The sequence below is a fragment of the Diabrotica virgifera genome, chromosome 9 (assembly GCF_917563875.1).
Source record: "Diabrotica virgifera virgifera chromosome 9, PGI_DIABVI_V3a".
NCBI classification, from domain to species: domain Eukaryota; kingdom Metazoa; phylum Arthropoda; class Insecta; order Coleoptera; family Chrysomelidae; genus Diabrotica; species Diabrotica virgifera.
The window spans coordinates 151424382-151445949 of NC_065451.1; the positions used below are offsets into that span (position 1 = coordinate 151424382).

General features: G+C 32.2%; 2 protein-coding genes across 3 annotated transcripts in view; one reads left to right on the forward strand and one right to left on the reverse strand.

Annotated features, from left to right (window-relative positions):
- LOC126892334 (mitochondrial carrier homolog 2-like) overlaps positions 1-21568 on the forward strand; it is a 141684-nt gene that overhangs the window by 7078 nt on the left and 113038 nt on the right. The window lies entirely within an intron of this gene.
- On the reverse strand, positions 20424-21057 carry LOC126892335 (histone H2A-like). Its single transcript, XM_050661847.1, has one exon. It carries the CDS (start codon positions 20954-20956, stop codon positions 20534-20536), a length of 423 nt encoding a protein of 140 aa, XP_050517804.1. The 5' UTR covers positions 20957-21057; the 3' UTR covers positions 20424-20533.

Consider the following 21568-nt stretch of genomic DNA (forward strand, 5'->3'; position numbering starts at 1 on the left):
AAAATATAAATTGTAAACGTAAATTAATTTTGAAATATGTCAAAAAGACATTAATCAAATGTAGTTAGACTACTTTAATAACTCGATAGATTGGGAAAGAAGTTAGTTAACAGTGTATAAAATAATGATATAAAGATGTAAGTAAATTTGAAGTTATAATTATTAGTAAAAAAAAACTGATAGTAATGTAAAACAAGTTGATTTAGAATGTTATAAATATTTTTCTTTTGATACTATTTAGTGAAATTTTAAAAATTAATAAGACCAAATTGTTTATAAAATGCATAAATTAGTAATATCAGATCTCAAAATTAAAGTCAAAGTTAGTAAAAATTACAGTCAAAGTTAGTTAGTCAAAGCCAAAATGTTATTATAAATAATGCTTAGATTATTGATATCAGATCTCTTATTAATACAATTTGATTTTTTTATCCAAACCATTTCTTTAAATTCTCTTTTACGTAAATTTACTTCTCTTTCCAAAATTGTTGCTTCTTGAAAAATGAAAACATGATCCTCATTAATAACATGCTCTGCCAATGCACAAGAAGGGATATTTCTCTTGATATCACTTTTATGAGACGTTAGTCTAAGAGATAGGTTACGTGAAGTCTGTCCGATGTAACATTTACCACAAGTACTACAAGGTATGGAGTAAATAACATTAGAACTCTCCATAATTTTTAGCGGAGTCTTAGTTCTGGTATAAAGACTGTTTTGACAAAGTTTTGACATTTTTAGTAGCAATTTTAATGTTTTTGTTTTGTTTAAATAACTTAATTAATTTTGGTGTTAAAGATGGTAGATATGGTATAGAAAAATAAGATAAGGTAGGTATACTTTCTATCTCTGTTCCTTGTTCATTGATATCTGCCTGCAGTGTTCTATTATAATTAGTGCTAAAAATTAATTTATTTAATAAACCCCTAGGATATCCATTTTCTAGTAAAATTTCTCTTAATTTTGTGAGGTCACTATTAATAAAATCCCTATGTGATATATTTTTTTTTTATATATATATATATATATATATATATATATATATATATATATATATATATATATATATAAGCCACAATTAAATTGAAAAAAAAAAATAATTTTATTAACGTTTCGACGCCCAAATCGGGTGTCGTTTAAATTATTTTTTTTTTCAATTTAATTGTGGGTTATTTCCCATGTAAATAGTTAATCATAAAAATGCCACAAGGAAATAGCTTCAGAACAACATAAATTTTGAGTTTTATAAATATTCATAACTTATATAAAAATTAACTTAGAACCTTATTATTTCACGGAATGGGGAGACTTCTGGTGCTTAAATCATACCCTAAATTTCAAAGCAATTGGTCAAATAGTTTAAAAGTTGTTTCATTTGTTTTTCTCAAATTAATTTTTTTTACAACACTACATATAAGTCAGAAAATTATGCAGTTACAGTAATACTTTGTATAGTTTATGAAAGAAGATTTACACTATTAATTTACTTAAAAAAAATGACAAAAAATAATTCTAAATATGGCAAAATTATTTTGCAAGAACATGTGAATTAAAGGGGGGGGGGGCTAACTTCGTCCCTAATTGCCCTAAGACAATTGTTTTTCTTTCTAAACTTGTATAAAAATTCAGTCTTTCTAAAAATGAAAAAATAATTTTTCTACGGGTAACGGTTAAAAAGTTATTCTAATTGTTTATAAGTAAGCAAAAAATCGACATGTTTTTGCAAAATAATTTTACACTGTATAAATTACTTTTTGTCATTTTTTTTTTAATTAAGTTAATAGTTTAAATGTTCTTCTTTCATAAACTGTCCGAAGCATTACTGTAACTTCATAATTTTCTGACTTATAGTGTTGCAAAAAAATGCATTTGGGATAAACGAATTAAATAACTTTTAAATTATTTGACCAATTGCTTTGAAATTTAAAATATAATTTAAGCACAAGAAGTCTCAGCATTCCGTGTAATAAGAATTTTTACGTAAGTTAATTAAGGTTCTAACTTAATTTTTACATAAGTTATGAACATTTATAAAATCTCAAAATTTATGATTTATTTTACAATTTCCTAAAAAACGAATAAGGATAGACATATTTAGGGAACGCCATATTTTTTATATGATTTATGAGTTCCTTATTCTCAAATTTGTGTAGAAAGCTTCACTTTTTAGTAATAGACGAAAAAAGCGAAAATTTACCATTTTTTGATCTTTATTTGTTTATAACTATGTATATCATCCAAATCGGCTGCAGGAAACATACTTATAGGTTGTTATTATTATAGATATCCTGGGGGGGTTGTGTCACGAGAAAAATCTTATTTCTCTGGACTATAAGATGTAATTAATGCTGTAATTTTTAATTTTTTATATTACCACCTCTGTGGCTCAGTGGTAAGAGCGCCTACCTTTGGATCGAAAGGTCCGAATGGTCGTGGCTTCGAATCTCACCAAGGTAAGGAATTTTTCGTTTATTATTCATTAATGAATGAAAATCGTTTCTGTCCTTGTGGGATCGGTACTCACCGGAGGCACCGCAGACGTTCGGATACAATTAGCGTCTCTTTGCAAAGACAATGAAGTCGACTGAACTAAGTAACAAGACACTTACTCAACACACACACTACACATTACTCCCCTGGGTTAGTGATAAGTTATAGTCTAAAAAATCATTATGACATTGACTGGCCAGTTGGTTGTGAAAACCAGTGCCAATAAAACACAAACACACACACACATTTTTTATATTGACTTTTATGTTAAAAATTTCCACCAAATTAGTGCACTTCGCACATTTGTTTGATTATTTCATCATAGAAAAATTGTATTACATTGAAATTAAGATTAACACATTTTTGATTAATCAGGTAATATAACGGTATGTCACGTTTTAAAATTCAATTAAAAGGGTACCCCCCGTTAAGATAGGCAAAATGCCCTCACTCCCAGAATTCAATTTTTTTTTTTTTTTTTACGTTCTATGCAACTAAAAAATGAGATAACGCGGATTTTTAGCTCGCCACCCCCATTACCCCTCCCCCCACAGCCAAAAACGTAGATTATTAGATTTAATTTTTTTAGTTGGGTTGCAATTGATATAGAAATTTCAAAAAATCCACACGTGTAGCTGAGGCTTTTACAAAACATGTCCATTTTTTATGGACCCATAGGTCGAGTGTACATAACCTCAAAAATTTTTTTAACTTTTTTAAAGCTTATAACTTTTTTTAGAGGGGGCTGCAGATCCAATTTTTTTGCATTTTGTGTATTTTATCAAAAGCTATCACTCTGAATTTTTTCAGATTTTTCCGTCAGGTGCGCCATCTTTAAAAATCAGGAAAACTGTTTTTTTTAGGGGGTTTTTGGGGATTTTCTCCATTTATAGACTGCAACATGGGTCAACTCAAGGTTTTGTTAATAGATTATGTATAATTTGAAATAACTGAGTATTTTAGCACCACCAAATGCATTATTATGAGCCAAACTTAGATGGTTTGGAAAGCAAAACATTCAACGATAGATACTGTTGTAGATGCAAGTTGCGCAAACGGCAACATAACCATAGGCTGTTGTTCGCATGTAGCTGCCATAATATAATATTTATCGCATGGAAGATATTTTACAAAAATCATCAAGCCAGCAGAATATCTTACAAAACTCTTTGATCACTACAGATGTTATACCTATAAGTACCTGTAATAGACGAAGACAGCGATGAGACTTTAGAACTGTAAAGTGTAATACCAACGAATATACTCTCCGAATACTCTACGAGTATATACGGAGCTATATATTCTTTGGTAATACTTTCCTTATTCTTTTTATTGTGTTTTACGTGGCAGTAAATGTGAAGCAAAATGACAGTATAGGCAGAGATATAGGTTATGTAGATGGTACAAGCCAGTGATGTGGTAGGGAGGTTGTTTTTAAGTTTATTCAATAGCAAACTTTATATATATGAAAAAATGTTTGTCCGACAAATATGTTGGGCATTTTAATAAGTCCGCATGTCAAATGACAGGAATTATATTGGTGGTAAATAGTAGTTTGATTTTTGCATGAGACTTTAATGAAAGGATAACAAATCAATTGGAAATTCTGTCCGACAAAATACATGGGACGTTTTCGTAATCTGACGTTCGAAACTTGTAACCTGTTCAACAATTAAAACTTCCCCTGTTTCAGTGTTCCGGTACATCAAAGTTTGTCCGACTAGACACTGTTAAGCTATTAACAAATTTTCAGTTTGCTATTAATAAACTTGTTTTTGATACACAGTATCCAGGCCTGTATGAGTAACCGCTCAAAAACCTTTAAAAACATAGTTTTTGGGGGGTTTAGAGGTGTTTTGCACAATGTTTGAATATCCCTGAAAACTGTTATTTCAAATTATACCTACATATCCTATAAAAAACCTTGAGTTAATCTATTTTAAAGTCTATAAAATGGAGAAAATCCCTAAAAACCACCGAAAAACCCAGTTTTGCGGATTTTTGAAGATGGCGCACCTTACGGAAAAATCTGAAAAAAGTCATAAATATAGTTTTTGATAAAATACACAAAACACAAAAAAATTAGACATGCAGCCATCACTAAAAAAAGTTATACGTACCTATTAAAAAACACAAAAAAATGAGGTTATAATAATGTATACTCGACCTTCGGTTCCATAAAAATAGATGTTCTGTAAAAGCCTCAGCTGTGCGTGTGAATTTTTTGTAATTTATAATTTAATAAATTATTAACTATTCTAAATGGGAAATAAGCCACAATTTAACTAAAAATGATTTTATTAACGTTTCGACGTCCACCACGGACGTCGTTGTCAAAATACAAAATATTAATAAATTAAACAAAAATGTTGTTGCTTGGTAAAAAAATCTTCTAATAATTTAATCTAATCTGACTTATTTATATAGATCGTCCCAAACCCTTTTTTCAGTGCGTCAACAGATTATCGAATTCTCTCTTTCGCATTACAGATAGAAAATAAAATCATTTTTTAGTTAAATTGTGGCTTATTTCCCATTTAGAATAGTTAATTACAAAAATTCCACCAAGAAATAGCTTCAGAACAACATTTATAACTTATTTGTAAACCAACTTAAAAAAAGGAGGTGAAAAGGAGGTGGGGGAGGGGAATAGGGGAAGTGGACTAAAATTGCAGTGAGTCCCAATTTTTTAAAATCATATAGAACGTAAAAAAATAAAAAAAATTATTCAGGCTCTATCGACCTCAAAAAATATAATTAGACCCGCAAAAACCCTTACAAAACTTAAAAAAAAAACATGGTTTTTGAGGGGTTTAAAAGTGTTTCGCCCAATTTTTGAATACCATAATATACTCAATTATTTTAAATTATACATAATCTATTAACAAAACCTTGAGTTGACCCATGTTGCAGTCTATAAAATGGAGAAAATCCCCAAAAACCCCCTAAAAAACAGTTTTCTTGAATCTTCAAGATGGCGCACCTGACGGAAAAATCTGAAAAAAATCAGAGAGATAACTTTTGATAAATTACACAAAATGCAAAAAAAATTGGACCTGCAGCCCCCTCCAAAAAAAAGTTATAAGCTTTAAAAAAGTTAAAAAAAAAATTTGAGATTATGTACACTCGACCTATGGGTCCATAAAAAATAGACATGTTTTGTAAAAGCCTCAGCTACACGTGTGAATTTTTTGAAATTTTTAAATCGATTGCAACCCAACTAAAAAAAATTAAATCTAAAAATTTACGGTTTTGGCTGTGGGGGGAGGGGTAAGGGGGGTGGCGAGCTAAAAATCCGCGTTATCTCATTTTTTAATTGCATAGAACGTAAAAAAATTAAAAAAGTTGAATTCTGGGAGTGAGGGCATTTTGCCTATCTTAACGGGGGGTACCCTTTATGTATGTATTTACACTGTTCCAAGAAATTAACGCACCATCTTAAAATTTGGATATTTTTGATGTCTCTAATTTGAGTAATTTTTTTATATGTTAAGAATCCCGCTGTAAGTAAGTCCTTATTCTTTAAGAATACCGCTGTAATAATGTTGTTCCTAGACAGGTAACCGGGTTGCTGTTGTACCGGGTGTTGTGAAAACAACAGTTATTTACATTAATTTGCTTTTATAAAAATATCTCTCTGTAAATCTGTTGGGACAATCTGTATTGTGTTTAAAATATTTAATTCTCTGAAAAACTTGAGTGTAGCGTTGTGTGTTTCATAAAATAGACATATATGGCTGCATTTTTATCGTTTCGGCGTAAGCAGGTCATTTTGCCAAAGAAGTGTAACATGTGTGTGGCCCTTTTCAAGGCGAATAGTGGAAAACTATCAAAGATAATAATGCAGAGATTTGAATAGAATTTCAGTAGTCTCTTTCTGCTCTTAGAGGTGAACACTTTGTTCGCTTGTGCGTCTCTTTTCGCCGTAAAAATACTCTCTCCGCAATAATTAATAGATTAAAAAGACTCTTACGTTCTCTCGTTCGCTATTAAGACTATAATTTATCGTTAAGCCGCTTATTTGTTAAACTCGTTGTTTTTTTGTTAATAAATGTTTTGTTCGCTGAATACCTGTATTTCTCGCTAAAACACAACCCTTACTGTCGTGTTAATTAGTAACTTTAAAACCAAACCAAATTAAATATTCGAACCAGTTCTCCTAATAGTTCACTGTTTTGTACAATCGAAGGACAATTACATTACTTTGGGGACATGCGTATGGTCCAAAAATATTTACGTATGTCCAATTAGGCAAAAGGTAAAATTAAACCCCTTTTGCCACGGTGGGGTGAGATTCAATAAAAACTCACAACACCGGGTGTAACAATCATACTGTGTTTTTTTTTTCAAAGTTAGGAACTCCCTGTGGAATATTCTAGCATTGATAAAATATTGAAATTAAAACTCAATTGTAGCCTTAGGCTTTTTTAACATTTTGTTTCGGGTTCATTCGCTTATGTTCAATAATAAAAGAGATATTATGTACCTACCTACTTTTATATTGCAAATAAGCTACAGAGTGGGCCAAATAAAAGGAGCCACCCCGATATTTGGCAGTATTTATTGGATTTTAAGAAAATAAAAAAACAGGTCAATTTTTGATCTAAGGGGGACACATTTTTACGGTACAAACATCTGTCATTTGTCAACCCTCTCCCTTCCACTTCCCCCACCCCTTATTTTTAAATAGGGAATAGGGGTCGTGTGCTAGCTCATTTGAAAGGTTATTCAATTCTCTATTCAGTAATATCAACATTGACATAAAAACTTATACAGGGTGTCCAAGAAAAATTATTTTAAATTAAATTATTTGACACAAAAAGAAGAATGTATGTAATTTATTTAACTCAGAATACATTCTACTGCTGATAAAAACAGAAAAAAATGTTTATTTAATAAATAAACACTGTTTGTTGCTTAAATTCAATATTCAACCTACCAAGAGGCAGATGGGTGGAAGCTTGAATATTAAAATTAAGCAAAAAGCAGTGTCTATTTATCAAAAAACATTTTTTTCGGTTTTCTGTCAGCAGTACAATGTGTTCTGAGTTAAATAAATTACATACATTCTTCTTTTTGTGTCAATTAATTTAATTCAAAATAATTTTTCTTGGACACCCTGTATACATTTTTAAGTCGATGTTGATATTACTGAATAGAGAATTGAATAAACTTTCAAATGAGCTAGCACACGACCCCTATTCCCTATTTAAAAATAAGGGGTGGGGGAAGTGGAAGGGAGGGAGTTGACAAATGACAGATATTTGTATCGTAAAAATGTGTCCCCCTTAGATCAACAATTGACCTGTTTTTTTATTTTCTTAAAATCTAATAAATACTGCCAATTATAGGGGTGGCTCCTTTTATTTGGCCCACTCTGTATATTATTTGCTCTTGATCAATATTCCAAATCTCGAGAGCTAATGTTTCTATCTCTTGTAAGGTTCTAGTAGGTGGCAAACACTGTCGTAGTCTTCTTCCAATTATGTTCCACAAATTTTCGATCGGGTTAAGATCTGGACTTCTTCTTCTTCTTCTTTTGGCATCATAACCCTGGATGGGTCTTTGCCTGTCTGGCTATGTCCTTCCATTCAGATCTCTCTTGTTTCCTTCTCCTCCATTGTCTTATATTCATGGTTTTCAGGTCGTCTTCCACGTCATCCAACCATCTCGTCCTGGGCCTTCCTTTTTTCCGCCTTCCTACCGGCTTCCACTGTAACATATTCTTTGTCGTCTTCGTGTCTTCATGTCGCTGAACATGTCCCAGCCATGACAGTCTTTGACTTTTCACAAATCTTACAATGTCATACCCTTCATTCAGATCATTAACTTCGTCATTTCTCCTGATTCTCCATGTGCCGTCTTCCTCTTGCACCGGGCCATATACTTTTCTCAGTATCTTTCTCTCGAATATCCTGAGTTGGGCTTCATCTTTTTTAGTCATTACCCAGGTTTCACAACCATAGGTTACTATGGGTCTAATCAAGGTTCTGTAGATAGTCATTTTGGTTCTTTTGTCTAATAATTTCGACGTCATCAATCTTTTATTAGCATAGTATGTACGATTTCCACTGGAAATACGTGCATTAATTTCGCTATTTACGGAATTCTTCTGATTGATTTCTGTGCCCAGATATGTGAAGGCATCCACACGTTCAATACTATAGTTGTCTATTGTTATATTATTTTCATTCTCAGGAGTTCTTTTGATGGTCATGTATTTAGTTTTTGTTTCGTTTATTTTAAGCCCTCTTTTTTGTGCTTCAGGATCGATTTCCTTAAACGTTTCCCTTAGTCGTGTCTTGCTTCTACTAATAATGGCGACATCGTCTGCATATGCAGTAATTTGTACTGATTTGGTGTTTATATGGCCAATTACATTGGTTTTTCTTATGACTGCTTCAAGAACTAGGTTGAACAGCATGGTTGAAAGTGCGTCTCCCTGTCTCACCCCCATGTTGATGTCAAACAGGGGAGACAGTTCTCCATCTACTCTAACTGCGGCTTTTAAACCCTTCAACGTCATTTTTATGAGGCTGATATATTTTTTTGGTATACCTAGATTTCGGAGGTCTTCCAGCATTTTGTCTCTTTTCACACTATCAAAAGCTTGTCTGAAGTCTATATACATATTATACAGGGTGTAACAAAAACACAGGTCATAAATCAAATCACATATTCTGGGACCAAAAATAGTTCCAATGAACCTAACTTACCTTGGTACAAATATGCACAGAAAAAAAGTTATAGCCCTTTGAAGTTACAAAATGAAAATCGATTTTTTCCAATATATCGAAAACTATTAGAGATTTTTTATCGAAAATGGATATGTGGCATTCTTATGACAGGAACATCTTAAAGAAAAATTATAGTGTAATTTGTGCTCCCCATAAAAATTTTATGGGGGTTTTGTTCCCTTAAACCCCCCCAAACTTTTCTGTACGTTCCATTTAAATTATTATTGTGATACCATTAGTTAAATTCAATATTTTTAAAACTTTTTTGGCTCTTAGTATTTTTTCGATAAGGCAGTTTCTATCGAGTTGCAGCTTCTTTTTTAATATGTTTACATAAAAATTTTATGGGGGTTTTGTTCCTTTAAACCCCCCAAATGTTTGTGTACGCTCCAATTAAACTATTACTGCGATACCATTAGTTAAACAAAATGGTTTTAAAACTTTTTTGCCTCTTTGTATTTTTTCGAGAAGGCACCTTTTATCGAGATATGGCTTCTTTTTTAATACGGTTCAAAATATACCTAAAAATGTAAATCATACATAAATTTTCATATTATTACCAAGTCTAAATAAACGTACTTAACCATATACAAATATGTGGTGGATTTGACAAATATTCAAAATATCTCGATAAAAACTGACTTTTCGAAAAAGTACTAAGAGCCAAAAAAGTTTTAGAAATATTGTGTTTAAGTAATGGTACTACAATAATAATTTAATTGGAACGTGCACAAAAGTTTGGGGGGGGGGGGGTTAAAGGAACTAAACCCCCATAAAATTTTTATAGGGTGTCCAAATTTCCCTATAATTTTTTCTTAAGATGCTACTGTCATAAGAATGTCATATGTCCATTTTAAATAAAAAAACTTTAATAGTTTTCGATATATTGAAAAAAAATCGATTTTCATTTTGTAACTTCAAAGGGTTGTAACTTTTTTTATATGCACATTTGTACTAAGGTAAGTTAGGTTTAATCAAACTATTTTTGGTCCCAGAATATGTGGTTAAATTTATGACCTGTATTTTCGTTACACCCTGTATAGTTCTATGTCGTATTCATAAGCTTTCTCTTGTATTGCTCTAAGTATGAATATGTTGTCTGTAGTGGCTCTATTTGGTCTGAATCCGTTTTGATAATCACCAATTATATTTTCAGAGTATTCTGACAATCTAGTGTAGATAATTCCAGAAAGGATTTTGTATATTACATTTAGCAATGTAATTGGTCTGTAATTCTGGCATTCCCTCTTATCGCCTTTTTTATAAATTGGCTGTATAAGACCAACTGCCCATTCCTCCGGCATTTGCTCCTTGGTCCATACCAACTTTATCAGGTAATGAATTCTTCTCCAGAGTTCGGGTCCTCCATATTTCAACAATTCTGCCGTAACTGCGTGCGTTCCTGGCGCTTTACTGTTTTTTAGTTTCTTTATTATTTGAACTACTTCTTCATAACTCGGATTTTCAATGTGCTGCTCCGCCGTAAAATATATTGTCTCGTTTTGATCATTTCCATTGTCTGCGTTTAGGTTCTCCTCAAAGTATTCTTTCCATCTCATTATAATTTTTTGTTTCTCTGTTAGTAGTTTTCCGTCCTTGTCTTTGCATATTGTCAATTTTGGTCTAAATGACTGTGTGCTTTCTTTTATCCTTTTATAGAATTTTCTGCTCTCGTGTCTGTTGTTATGTTTTAGGATTTCTTGTACTTGCTTTTTCAAAGCCTCTCTTTTTTTTCTTCTGCATATTCTAGCTGCTTGTATTCTCTTTTCGTTAATAGTCCAGGAACCAAAGCATTTCACCTCGCAATTTTTACAGAATGGATCGATTTGCTTGAAAATTTGAGAATAAGTAGTGGATAGTTCAAGGATCAAAATCTATATGATGCCGAAAGGCGCTTTTACCATGGGGTCGGTTGCCACCCCATCTTAAGGGTGGAAATTTTTTATTATATTTTGACTGCAAAAGTTGATAAAAACATTCATTCTAAGCAAAAAATGTTCTATACATTTTTTTTGATGAAATTAATACTTTTCGATTTATTCGCTATCGAAAGTGTTAGTTTTATATAGAAAAAAATCAATGTTTCTCGATATATACTCATTTACCATTCACTCAATTTTTGCCCTAAAAAAATTTTTTTCAACCCAAGTTCTTGGGAATTAAATAACCTACAATTTCATATTAAAACATTTTTTCGTATATCTGATGCTAATCTTTCTATTTTGAAGAAAATTGCATTTTTTTACCAAACTACAAAAAGTTGTTATTCGCTTTTAACACTAGTTTTTTAAAAACTAATCATTCTAAGCCAATCAAACTTCTAGGATCTATTAATAATACATAAATAAAGAAGAATGAATAAGGCCAATGACTAAAAACACCGCTAACTTACATTATAATGCTTCCAATTGGATTTTTTCTTTTTTTGTTCAAAAAAATATATTGATTTTTTAACCGTAACATTTTTATTTTTTATCTTAGAAAGACTTTTAAAATTTATTAATAATACATAAATAAAGAAGAATTAATAAGGCCAATGACTAAAAGCAAAGCTAACTTACAGTCTATCTAATTTACTTACCGTTGCACGTCATTATCTACGCCAGAGATCTAAGTTGACATAGTTGCCAAAGTATAAAAAAATCCTGAATCCATTTTAAATCAAATAGATCACATAATTATTGTAAACGTGGATTATATAACAAAACAAATTAATATTCAATGTAAATAAGTAAAAACTTAAGAAATAGAGAACAAGAATTAAATTATAATTTTTTAAGATTTGTAGTGCAAGCGCTTTTACACTGCATTGTTAATAATTATTAAAACGGCTCCGAACTCTTGACATGAAGCCGGTAGGTTTCTTTGTATATGTCTACAATAACAACTAAAAAAGTTGTTAGATACCTCGATTATTCCAAGTCGTGATAAAATTAGGTGAAATTTATATTTTTATAGTAGAGGATGTTTTTAAAGTAAAGTAAATAATAAAAACAGTAAATATAATAAAACAGATACTTATAGTAAAGAATATAAACAAATATGAAGTGTCATCCCCGCAACTGTCAAATAAATGTTACCAATTTATTCTAAAATGTCACCTTCGTTCAATTACAGTTACAGTGTGATTCGAGTAAATGTGCTTCATACAAACGCTTTATAATCCATTTTTACAAATTAAATGAAACATATTATTGTATACCTATTTCTTTAGGTTAACATTAATAGAAATCTTCAAATATTATTTCTACGCGTATATAACAAAATATGTCCAGTGGCTGTAATTCCAGTGTATTCGGCAACGTGATTCTAAAAAAGAACACACCTACCGCCTAAATATTTCGTGTTGGTATCATGCGACGTCACAGGCTATGACGCGGATGACGTGCAACGGTTAGTAAATTAGATGAAGTATATATTATTATGCTTCCAATTGGATTAATTTTTTTTTAAATATATTGATTTTTTAACCGTAACCTTTTTAATTTTTATCTTAGAAAGTTTATTAAATAATAATTTAGTAGGTTTTTACAAGATCTATAAGACTGAGAATACCAAATCCTTTTAAAATCCTCTGTCGCAAAAAGTGGTGACTTTGAAAGGGTTGGTAAAGGTGATTTTTGCATGTTATTACAAGTTTTAATTGTCAGTAGCTCACTCAATTTTTACCGTAGAGAAAATTTTTGCAAACCAGGTTCTTGGGAATTAAATAAGCTACAATTTTATATTTAAATATTTTTTGTATCTCTGATGATAATCTTTCTATTCTGAAGAAAAGGGAATTTTTTACCAAACTTCAAAAATTCGATATTTGCTTTTGACTCCATTTTTTTTAAAACTAATCATTCTAAACCAGTTAAACTTCTAGAACCTATTAATAATACATAAGTAAAGAAGACGAAATAAGGTCAATGACTAATTTTAATCAGGGTGGTGATTAGGGGTTTTCTTTCGATCACTTTTTCGCTGAAAAATATAGGGTCTGACATTCTTTTCATTATAAGCCACCTAATTTTTGAGCTAGACTTTTTTTTTATTTCTGAAGATAGATATTTTTAAATACTTCAAATTAGTTTAAATAAGTTATCCTCGAAAAATGCCTAGTTTTCCCGTCTTTTGACTTTGAAACTACAGTATTTAGCATTTGCCGAAGAAGACCTAACATATAATAAAGTATAGCTCGATTACTATTGGTCTTAAAGAAAATTTAAAAACACGGTTTTGTTGATTTTTTCAAAAGGTACATTTTTTTAAGCAAAGTGGTTTTGATAAAACAAAAGCTTTTTAAGTTATTTGCAGAAAACTGATTAAAAACATTAATTTTTTTAATACAAAACTAACATTTTCGATAGCGAAAAAATAGAAAACTATTAATTTTATCAAAAAAATGTATCTTCTTCTTTATGTGCCGTCTTCTACCGAAGGTTGGCGACCATCAAACGATAGGTTTCTCTGTTTTGTGCCGCATGTATTATGTTCGCAGCTTCTGGTATTTGAAACCATTCTCTCAAGTTTCTCAGCCAGGATTTCTTCTTCCTGCCCAAACCTCTTCTACCTTCAATCTTGCCTTCGACGATAAGCTGTAGCAGACTGTACTTATCATTACGGAACACATGGCCCAGGTATGACGCTTTCCTCCTTTTAACAGTTGTTAACAATTCCAACTCTTTACCCATTCGTCTCAATACCTCTGTGTTGGTCACTCTGTCTGTCCAAGGAATTCTCAGTATGCGTCGATACAGCCACATTTCCACAATGTATAGAACATTTTTTGCTTAGAATGAATGTTTTTACCAACTTTTGCGGTCAAAATATAATAAAAAATTTCCACCCCCCAGATGGGGTGGCAACCACCGCCATGGTAAATGCGCCTTTCGGCATCATATAGATTTTGATCCTTGGACTATCCACTACTTATTCTCAAATTTTCAAGCAAATCGATCCATTCTGTAGAAATTGCGAGGTTTTGTCCTATTTTAAGCTTCATTACTTGGACTATAAGATCTGGACTATGCGGTGCCAAATCAAAGTCCGAAGATTTACCTGTTGTAAATTTTCGGTTACAGTTCCTGCAACGTGAGGTCTTGCAGTATCGTGCATTAGCATTTTCCCAACAAACCATAAACTTTTTGACTGTTAACAATTTGACATTTATAATTATGAATAAATCTATTAATTTTCCCAACAAATCAGAAACTTTTTGACTGTTAACAATTTGACATTTATCATATTGTTAATTTCTCATAGCCCACTTTATAGACGGAGAGCTAGAGCCGAAAAATCATCGTCATAAGTAATATGGAGTTTTTCCTGTGAAATGTGTCCATTGTATATTGACAATTATGACCCCTTTCAGGCTGACACCTCAGTGGATACAGGAAGTAGCAATAGGGGATGAAAGGGGAAAGTTAGTGCAGTCATTAAAGGTTTTCACCTCCTATTTTGTTAAACCTCCATCGATTTGCATGAAAATTGGTGAATAGTTAGAGCATACCTCAAGAAACAAAACTGATTTGGTGCCACTTGCACTTTTACCCTGGTGGTGAATACCACCCCTTCCCGCGGGTGAAAACTATTTTATTAAAAATAACCCCACAAATCGATAGAGGGGCAAATTTTAAGTAAAATTTGTTATATCATGTTATTAAAATAAATCAATACTTTTTGAGTTATTAAAGATCAAAGATTTGTCTATTTAGAAGCATATGCGTGAAGTTACGGATGATAAAAAAAACATGTTAATTAATTGTATGGTAGTAAAATATTATTTTTATATTATTTCGATATTTCTTTGAATTTTTTTTTTCATTATAAACTGAATATGTCCAGAAACTGGGGGTGTCCAATAATGGGTACATTTTACATATTCGAATACTTCTTCTTCTTCTTCTTCTACGGCACTACAGCCCAAATTGAGCCTTGGCCTCCTTTATTTTTTGCCTCCACCCTTGCCTGTCTGTGGCTGCTCTTCTCCATACACGGACTCCTAAAAGGGCTTGTGCGTCGCTGTTTACTGTGTCTTCCCAGCGCTTTCGTGGCTTCCCAACCGGTCTCTTTCCTTGCATTCTAGCATTCAGTGCTCGTTTTGGTAGCCTATCCTCTCCCATTCTTATCACATGTCCGGCCCATTGCAATCTTTGTATTCTAATGACGTCTGACAGGGGCGTTTCCTTATAAAGTTGATAAAGCTAGTTGTTGTATCGACTTCTGAAGATTCCGTTTTCCCTCACAGGTCCTAGTATTCTCCTAAGTACTTTCCTTTCGAATGTAAAATATTATTTCGATATTTATTTGAATTTTTTTTCATTATAAACTGAATATGTCCAGAAACTGGGGGTGTCCAATAATGGGTACATTTTACATATTCGAATACTTCTTCTTCTTCTACGGCACTACAGCCCAAATTGAGCCTTGGCCTCCTTTATTTTTTGCCTTCACCCTTGCCTGTCTGTGGCTGCTCTTCTCCATACACGGACTCCTAAAAGGGCTTGTGCGTCGCTGTTTACTGTGTCTTCCCAGCACTTTCGTGGCTTCTCAACCGGTCTCTTTCCTTGCATTCTAGCATTCAGTGCTCGTTTTGGTAGCCTATCCTCTCCCATTCTTATCACATGTCCGGCCCATTGCAATCTTTGTATTCTAATGAAGTCTGACAGGGGCGTTTCCTTATAAAGTTGATAAAGCTAGTTGTTGTATCGACTTCTGAAGATTCCGTTTTCCCTCACAGGTCCTAGTATTCTCCTAAGTACTTTCCTTTCGAATGTAAAATATTATTTTTATATTATTTCGATATATATGTGAATTTTTTTTCATTATAAACTGAATATGTCCAGAAACTGGGGGTGTCCAATAATGGGTACATTTTACATATTCAAATACACTTTTGCTAAATTTATAATATTGAAATAATATAAAAATAATATTTTAGTAACATACAATTAATTAATATTTTCTTTTTATCATCCGTAACTTCACGCATGAGCTCTTAAACAGGCAAATCTTTGATCTTTAATAACTCAAAAAGTATTGATTTATTTTAATAACATGATAATAGGTTTGTTCGTAGAACGATCAGCAACCGTTGCCAACCATCAGACGCATGCGCGTTCGTAGTCTACGAACGCTAACTGTTAACTGCGCAACGCTAACTGTTCACTGCGCATGCGTCTGATGGTTGGCAACGGTTGCTGATCGATTGGATCGTACTACGAACAAACCTAATATAACAAATTTTACTTATAATTTGTCCCTCTATCGATTTGTGGGGTTATTTTTAATAAAATCGTTTTCACTCCCGAGAAGGGGTGGTCTCCACCCCCAGGGTAAAAGTGCAAGTTGGCACTAAATCATTTTTATTTCCAGAGGTATGTTCTAACTAGTCACCAATTTTCATGCAAATCGATGGAGGTTTAACAAAATAGGAGGTGAAAACCTTTAAAGACTACACTAACTTTCCCCTTTCATACCTTATTGCTACTTCCTGTATCCACTAAGGTGTCAGCCTGAAAGGGGTCATAATTATCAATATACATTAGACACATTTCATATGCCAAACTCCATATTACTTATGACCTAACTTTTTAATTATTCATCATAAGGGAATGAATAAAAAACAAAAAGGTTAAGAAAACCTAATTCTATAGTTGGGTTTTAATTTCAGTATTTTGTAAATGCCTGAATATTCCACAGGGTGTTGCAAACTTAAAAAAACAGTTTGATTAGTATACAATGACAGTTTTGCGATATTGCTAAAGAATCGCTATAACATATGTATTGAAAAAATCACTTAAATGAGACAACAAGTTTAGGAAATTCGAAACATAAAAAATTACTCATTTTTAAGGTGGTGTGTTGATTTCTTAGAGAAGTGTATTTATGAGAAAACATTGTTTATGTTTCTTAGACAATTTTGATGTGTTTACTTTGGTATTGGTTACAAATAGGTGTATGATTTTCAATATTACATTTATTGCCTGACTTAAAAATTCCTGTTGAATAACTAGTTTTTCAAAAATTAGGAAAAATACCAGTAGTCCAGGGCGCATCTGTTTTGAGATGGACGTTGAGGGGTGACTCAAATTTTTTTGCAGAAATTGCTTGAAAATAACTCAAATAATAATATTTCAGTTATCCTCCCTCTCAAAATGGTCCGGAACATTGTTTAAATAATCAAAATGTCAAAATATGAAGGAAAAATTCGATTTTTTTATTGGTTTTTTGATTATAACTTTAAAACTGTTCATTTCTGAGAAAAGTTGTACCGACATAAAAGTTGCGTAATTAAATTTCCTACAATATAGAATTGGTTAAAAATTTAAAAAATAATCACCCTTGTTGCAAAATAGCAATAATTGCGAAAAAAAAACATACACAAACAAGTATTTGCATTTTACGTTTTTTAACCATTTATGCTAGACTTAGGACCTTCATATTTTACTCAGAAAAACGTTATGATATAGTAAAACAACATTGTAAATTTTATTAATATCGGTTTAATAGATTTTGCAAAATAAATTTTGCAATCCAGCTTTCGCAAAAAAATTCATTTTTTTAAAATGTTGCAGGACTAAAAATAAAGCAGATAGCAAGTTGAATTTTTTTTTTGTTTACAGAAGTGTACTGTATGCAATTTGCAAAATTAAAATCGATTAATTACCACGGCGTCAGGAAATTTTTTAAATAAACATTAATTTTTGGTGCTACGCGCAGGACAGCGGTGTTCGATTCACACAAGTTGATTTCCACCAAAATTTCTTCCAATCTTTATCTAATATATTATTTTCTTACTCTATATTTTGTTGTATTTTAATATTTTAATTCCACAAAAATCAAACTAATTTTATTATTGTTTGTGAAATATTGTTTCAACAATTGCATATGTTTAAAAATAATAAACTTTTATTCTCTAACTTAAAATATATGAACAAAGAAAGATTTTGCTAAAAAAAGTGTTATTTCAAAGGACAGAGTATGTGTTTTTATTTTAAAATAAACAAATTTATTTATTTATGTCGAAATGTAATAAAAATTAAAATGTATCAATCATTATCAAAGGTCATTGTAATGCCCAATCAGAGCAAACTATCCGCTGTCTTGCGCGTAGCACCAATAATTAATGTTTATTTAAAAAAATTCCTGACGCCGTGGTAGTTAATAGATTTTAATGTTGCAAATTGCAAATGAAAGGTACAGTACACTTATATACGCAAAAAAATTCAACTTGCTATCTGCTTTATTTTGAGTCCTGTAACATTTTGAAAAAATGAATTTTTTTTGCGAAAGCTGGATTGCAAAATTTATTTTGCAAAATCTATTGAACCTATCGTAATGAAATTTACAGTATTGTTTAACTGTATCATAAAATTTTTCTGGGTAAAATATGAAGGTCCTAAGTGTAGCATAAATGGTTGAAAAACGTAAAATGCGAATACTTGTTTCTGTATGTTTTCTTTGCAATTATTGCTATTTTGCAACAAGGTTGATTAGTTTTTAAATTTTTAACCAATTCTATATTGTAGGAAATTTAATTACGCAACTTTTATGTCAGTACAACTTTTCTCAAAAATGAATAGTTTTAAAGTTGTAATCAAAAAACGAAGAAAAAATCGAATTTTTCCTTCATTTTTTGACATTTTGATTATTTAAACAATGTTCCGGACCTTTTTGAGAGGGAGGATAACGCAAATATTATTATTTGAGTTATTTTCAAGCAATTTCTGCAAAAAAATTTGAGTCACCTCTCAACGTCCAAATGTACTAATATTTTTACAAATGCTCCCTGGTCTACAGTACTCAGTGATGATTTTAATAAGTAGTGGATTTTTCGTTTGTTATTTATGATTTCTAAAAATATTGAAGATTAGGTAGAATCCCCTTTTAGACCAGTGCATTTAGCACTAAAAATAGCGGAAAAAATCGATTTTTAAATACAGCACCTAGTGACTTACAACTTTTTGCATTGTGATCATAATGATGTCAGGAAAAAAGTATACAATAGGGAAACGGGTAGAAATGCATGATTGCATTTTAAAGTGCTCAAAATGCAACCAGAACCGACACCCATAGCACCTGGTGCCCAGGGTCACTGGTAAGGTACGTCATCTGGAGGTTCGAGGGTTTCGGCTCTAAGCTGATATAAACAGATTACTGAACACCTGGTGCCCACTGTTACTGCTGATACACGTCATCTTCTGGAATTTCGAGGGTTTTCGGCATTAAATAGATGCAAACAGATTACACTGCTTACCTGGTGTCTAGAATCACGTCATCTTCTGGAGTGTCGAGTGATTTCAACACTAAATTGAAGCAAACAGATTACGCGGGGGTTTTTGGGGTTGATGAACACGAATACGCCATCAGAACCGACTTACGGAGCACCTGGTGCCTACGATCACTGCTAAGGAACGTCATCTGCTGGAGTTTCGAAGGTTTTCAGCACATAATGCATGCAACTAGATTATTAGGCGGTTTTGGGGTCGCTGAATACGAATGCGCCATCAAAACTCACCCCCGGACCACATAGTGCCCAAGGTCACTGCTAAGGCATGTTATCTTCTGGATTTTGAAGGGTTCTTGGGTACCAGGTGTCGGTCCTAATGGCGTATTCTTGTTCAGCAATCCCAAAAACTTCCTAGTAATATGGTTGCATCAATTTAGTGCCTAAAATCCTCGAAACTCCAGATGACGTGTCTTAACAGTGAAACTGGGCACCAAATGCTCCGGTGGTCAGTTCTGATAACATATTCGACTTTAGCAACTCCAAAATCCCCCGAGTAACAAAATCTGGCCCTTAATACACTTATTTTGACATGTTGATGCACTTTTGGATGCATTTTATTCACTTAAAAATGCAACTATGCATTTCCACCCATTTTTCCATTCTAGACGTTTTTTTTACATCATCCTGAACATAATGCAAAAAGTTGAAAGTTTCTAGGTGCTGTAGAAGAAAGTAGAAAGTTTTAAAAATCGATTTATTTTCAATATTATTCAAACAGTTACTATTACATTGAGAGGAGACTTGTTTACATTCATTTCTTAAATGAGAAAATTTTAAGGATCATCGCATCTAGCAAATATTGAGACCATTAAACCAAACTGAAAACGAACTGGTTTTAAATTTTTGGAGCAGAGTAAAAAAGTCAAGACCTGTATATTAATGTGAAGTTAATTATGAAGTAAAAAAAATAAAACACTTATGTAAAAACTTTATTTGACTAAACATACATTAATGAAACTAACATTAAGTATAAAAATGATACAAGATACAAATATTTGATATAAAAACATTCTTACAATAAAAATACATATCAATAATCCTGAGATTCACCCTTTGTCGACTTTCCTTCTGTAGCTGTACTTTTAGTTCCGGTTTTCTTTGGCAATAGAACAGCTTGTATATTTGGCAGTACACCACCTTGGGCTATATTAACATCAGCTAGAAGTCTATTCAACTCCTCGTCATTTCTTATGGCTAGTTGAATATGCCTAGGTATTATTCTGGATTTCTTATTGTCTCTGGCTGCGTTACCTGCTAACTCCAACACTTCGGCTGCTAGATATTCCAATACAGCTGCAAGATACACAGCAGCTCCTGGCCCAACACGTTCAGCATAGTTTCCTTTACGTAACAATCTATGTATTCTTCCTACAGGCAATTGGAGTCCTGCACGATTTGAACGGGATCTAGATTTCGCTGCTTTATTCTTTCCTCCTTGTCCACGTCCAGACATTTTGTTTTGTCAAATTTGTAAAAAATATCTCAAAAAAGTCTCAACAACAATAACGGCTATGTACTACTGCGATCAGATCTACCGGTCAAATGGTTAAATCTTAAATCACGCGAGAACGTATTGACAATAAAGTCATGACAGTGAATAGGTGGGAGTGAAAATTGATGGATTATTCTTATGCTGGGGCCACACTAACGTCTAACGGTACGGCCAGGCTTGCGAGCGATTTTCTTGAGAGATAAATCGTGGACGACTGAACTGCAAAAAATATTTCAAACCCAATGAATATTATTACAGTGGCCATACCTAAAAAATCGCTTAGCAAAAGCAAAAAATCGCTCAGCGGCTACGTAGTGTAGGAAACAAAGGTTGAACCTTGCAAAATGGACACAAGTCCGGTTTTATTTTTTTTTCTGGTATATCAAGGGGTGCTTATTATAAGACTAACTTTTTCTGAAAAAGTTTTGCCCCGGTACCCCCATTTTACCCCATTAAAGGGGGTAATTTGTGGTTTTTGCGGAACGTGGCCCTTCCTGTACATTTTATAAAAAATTTCTTTTATAGAAATATGAAAAGGACTATATTTTCTACGATTTACTTCCCGACAGCATC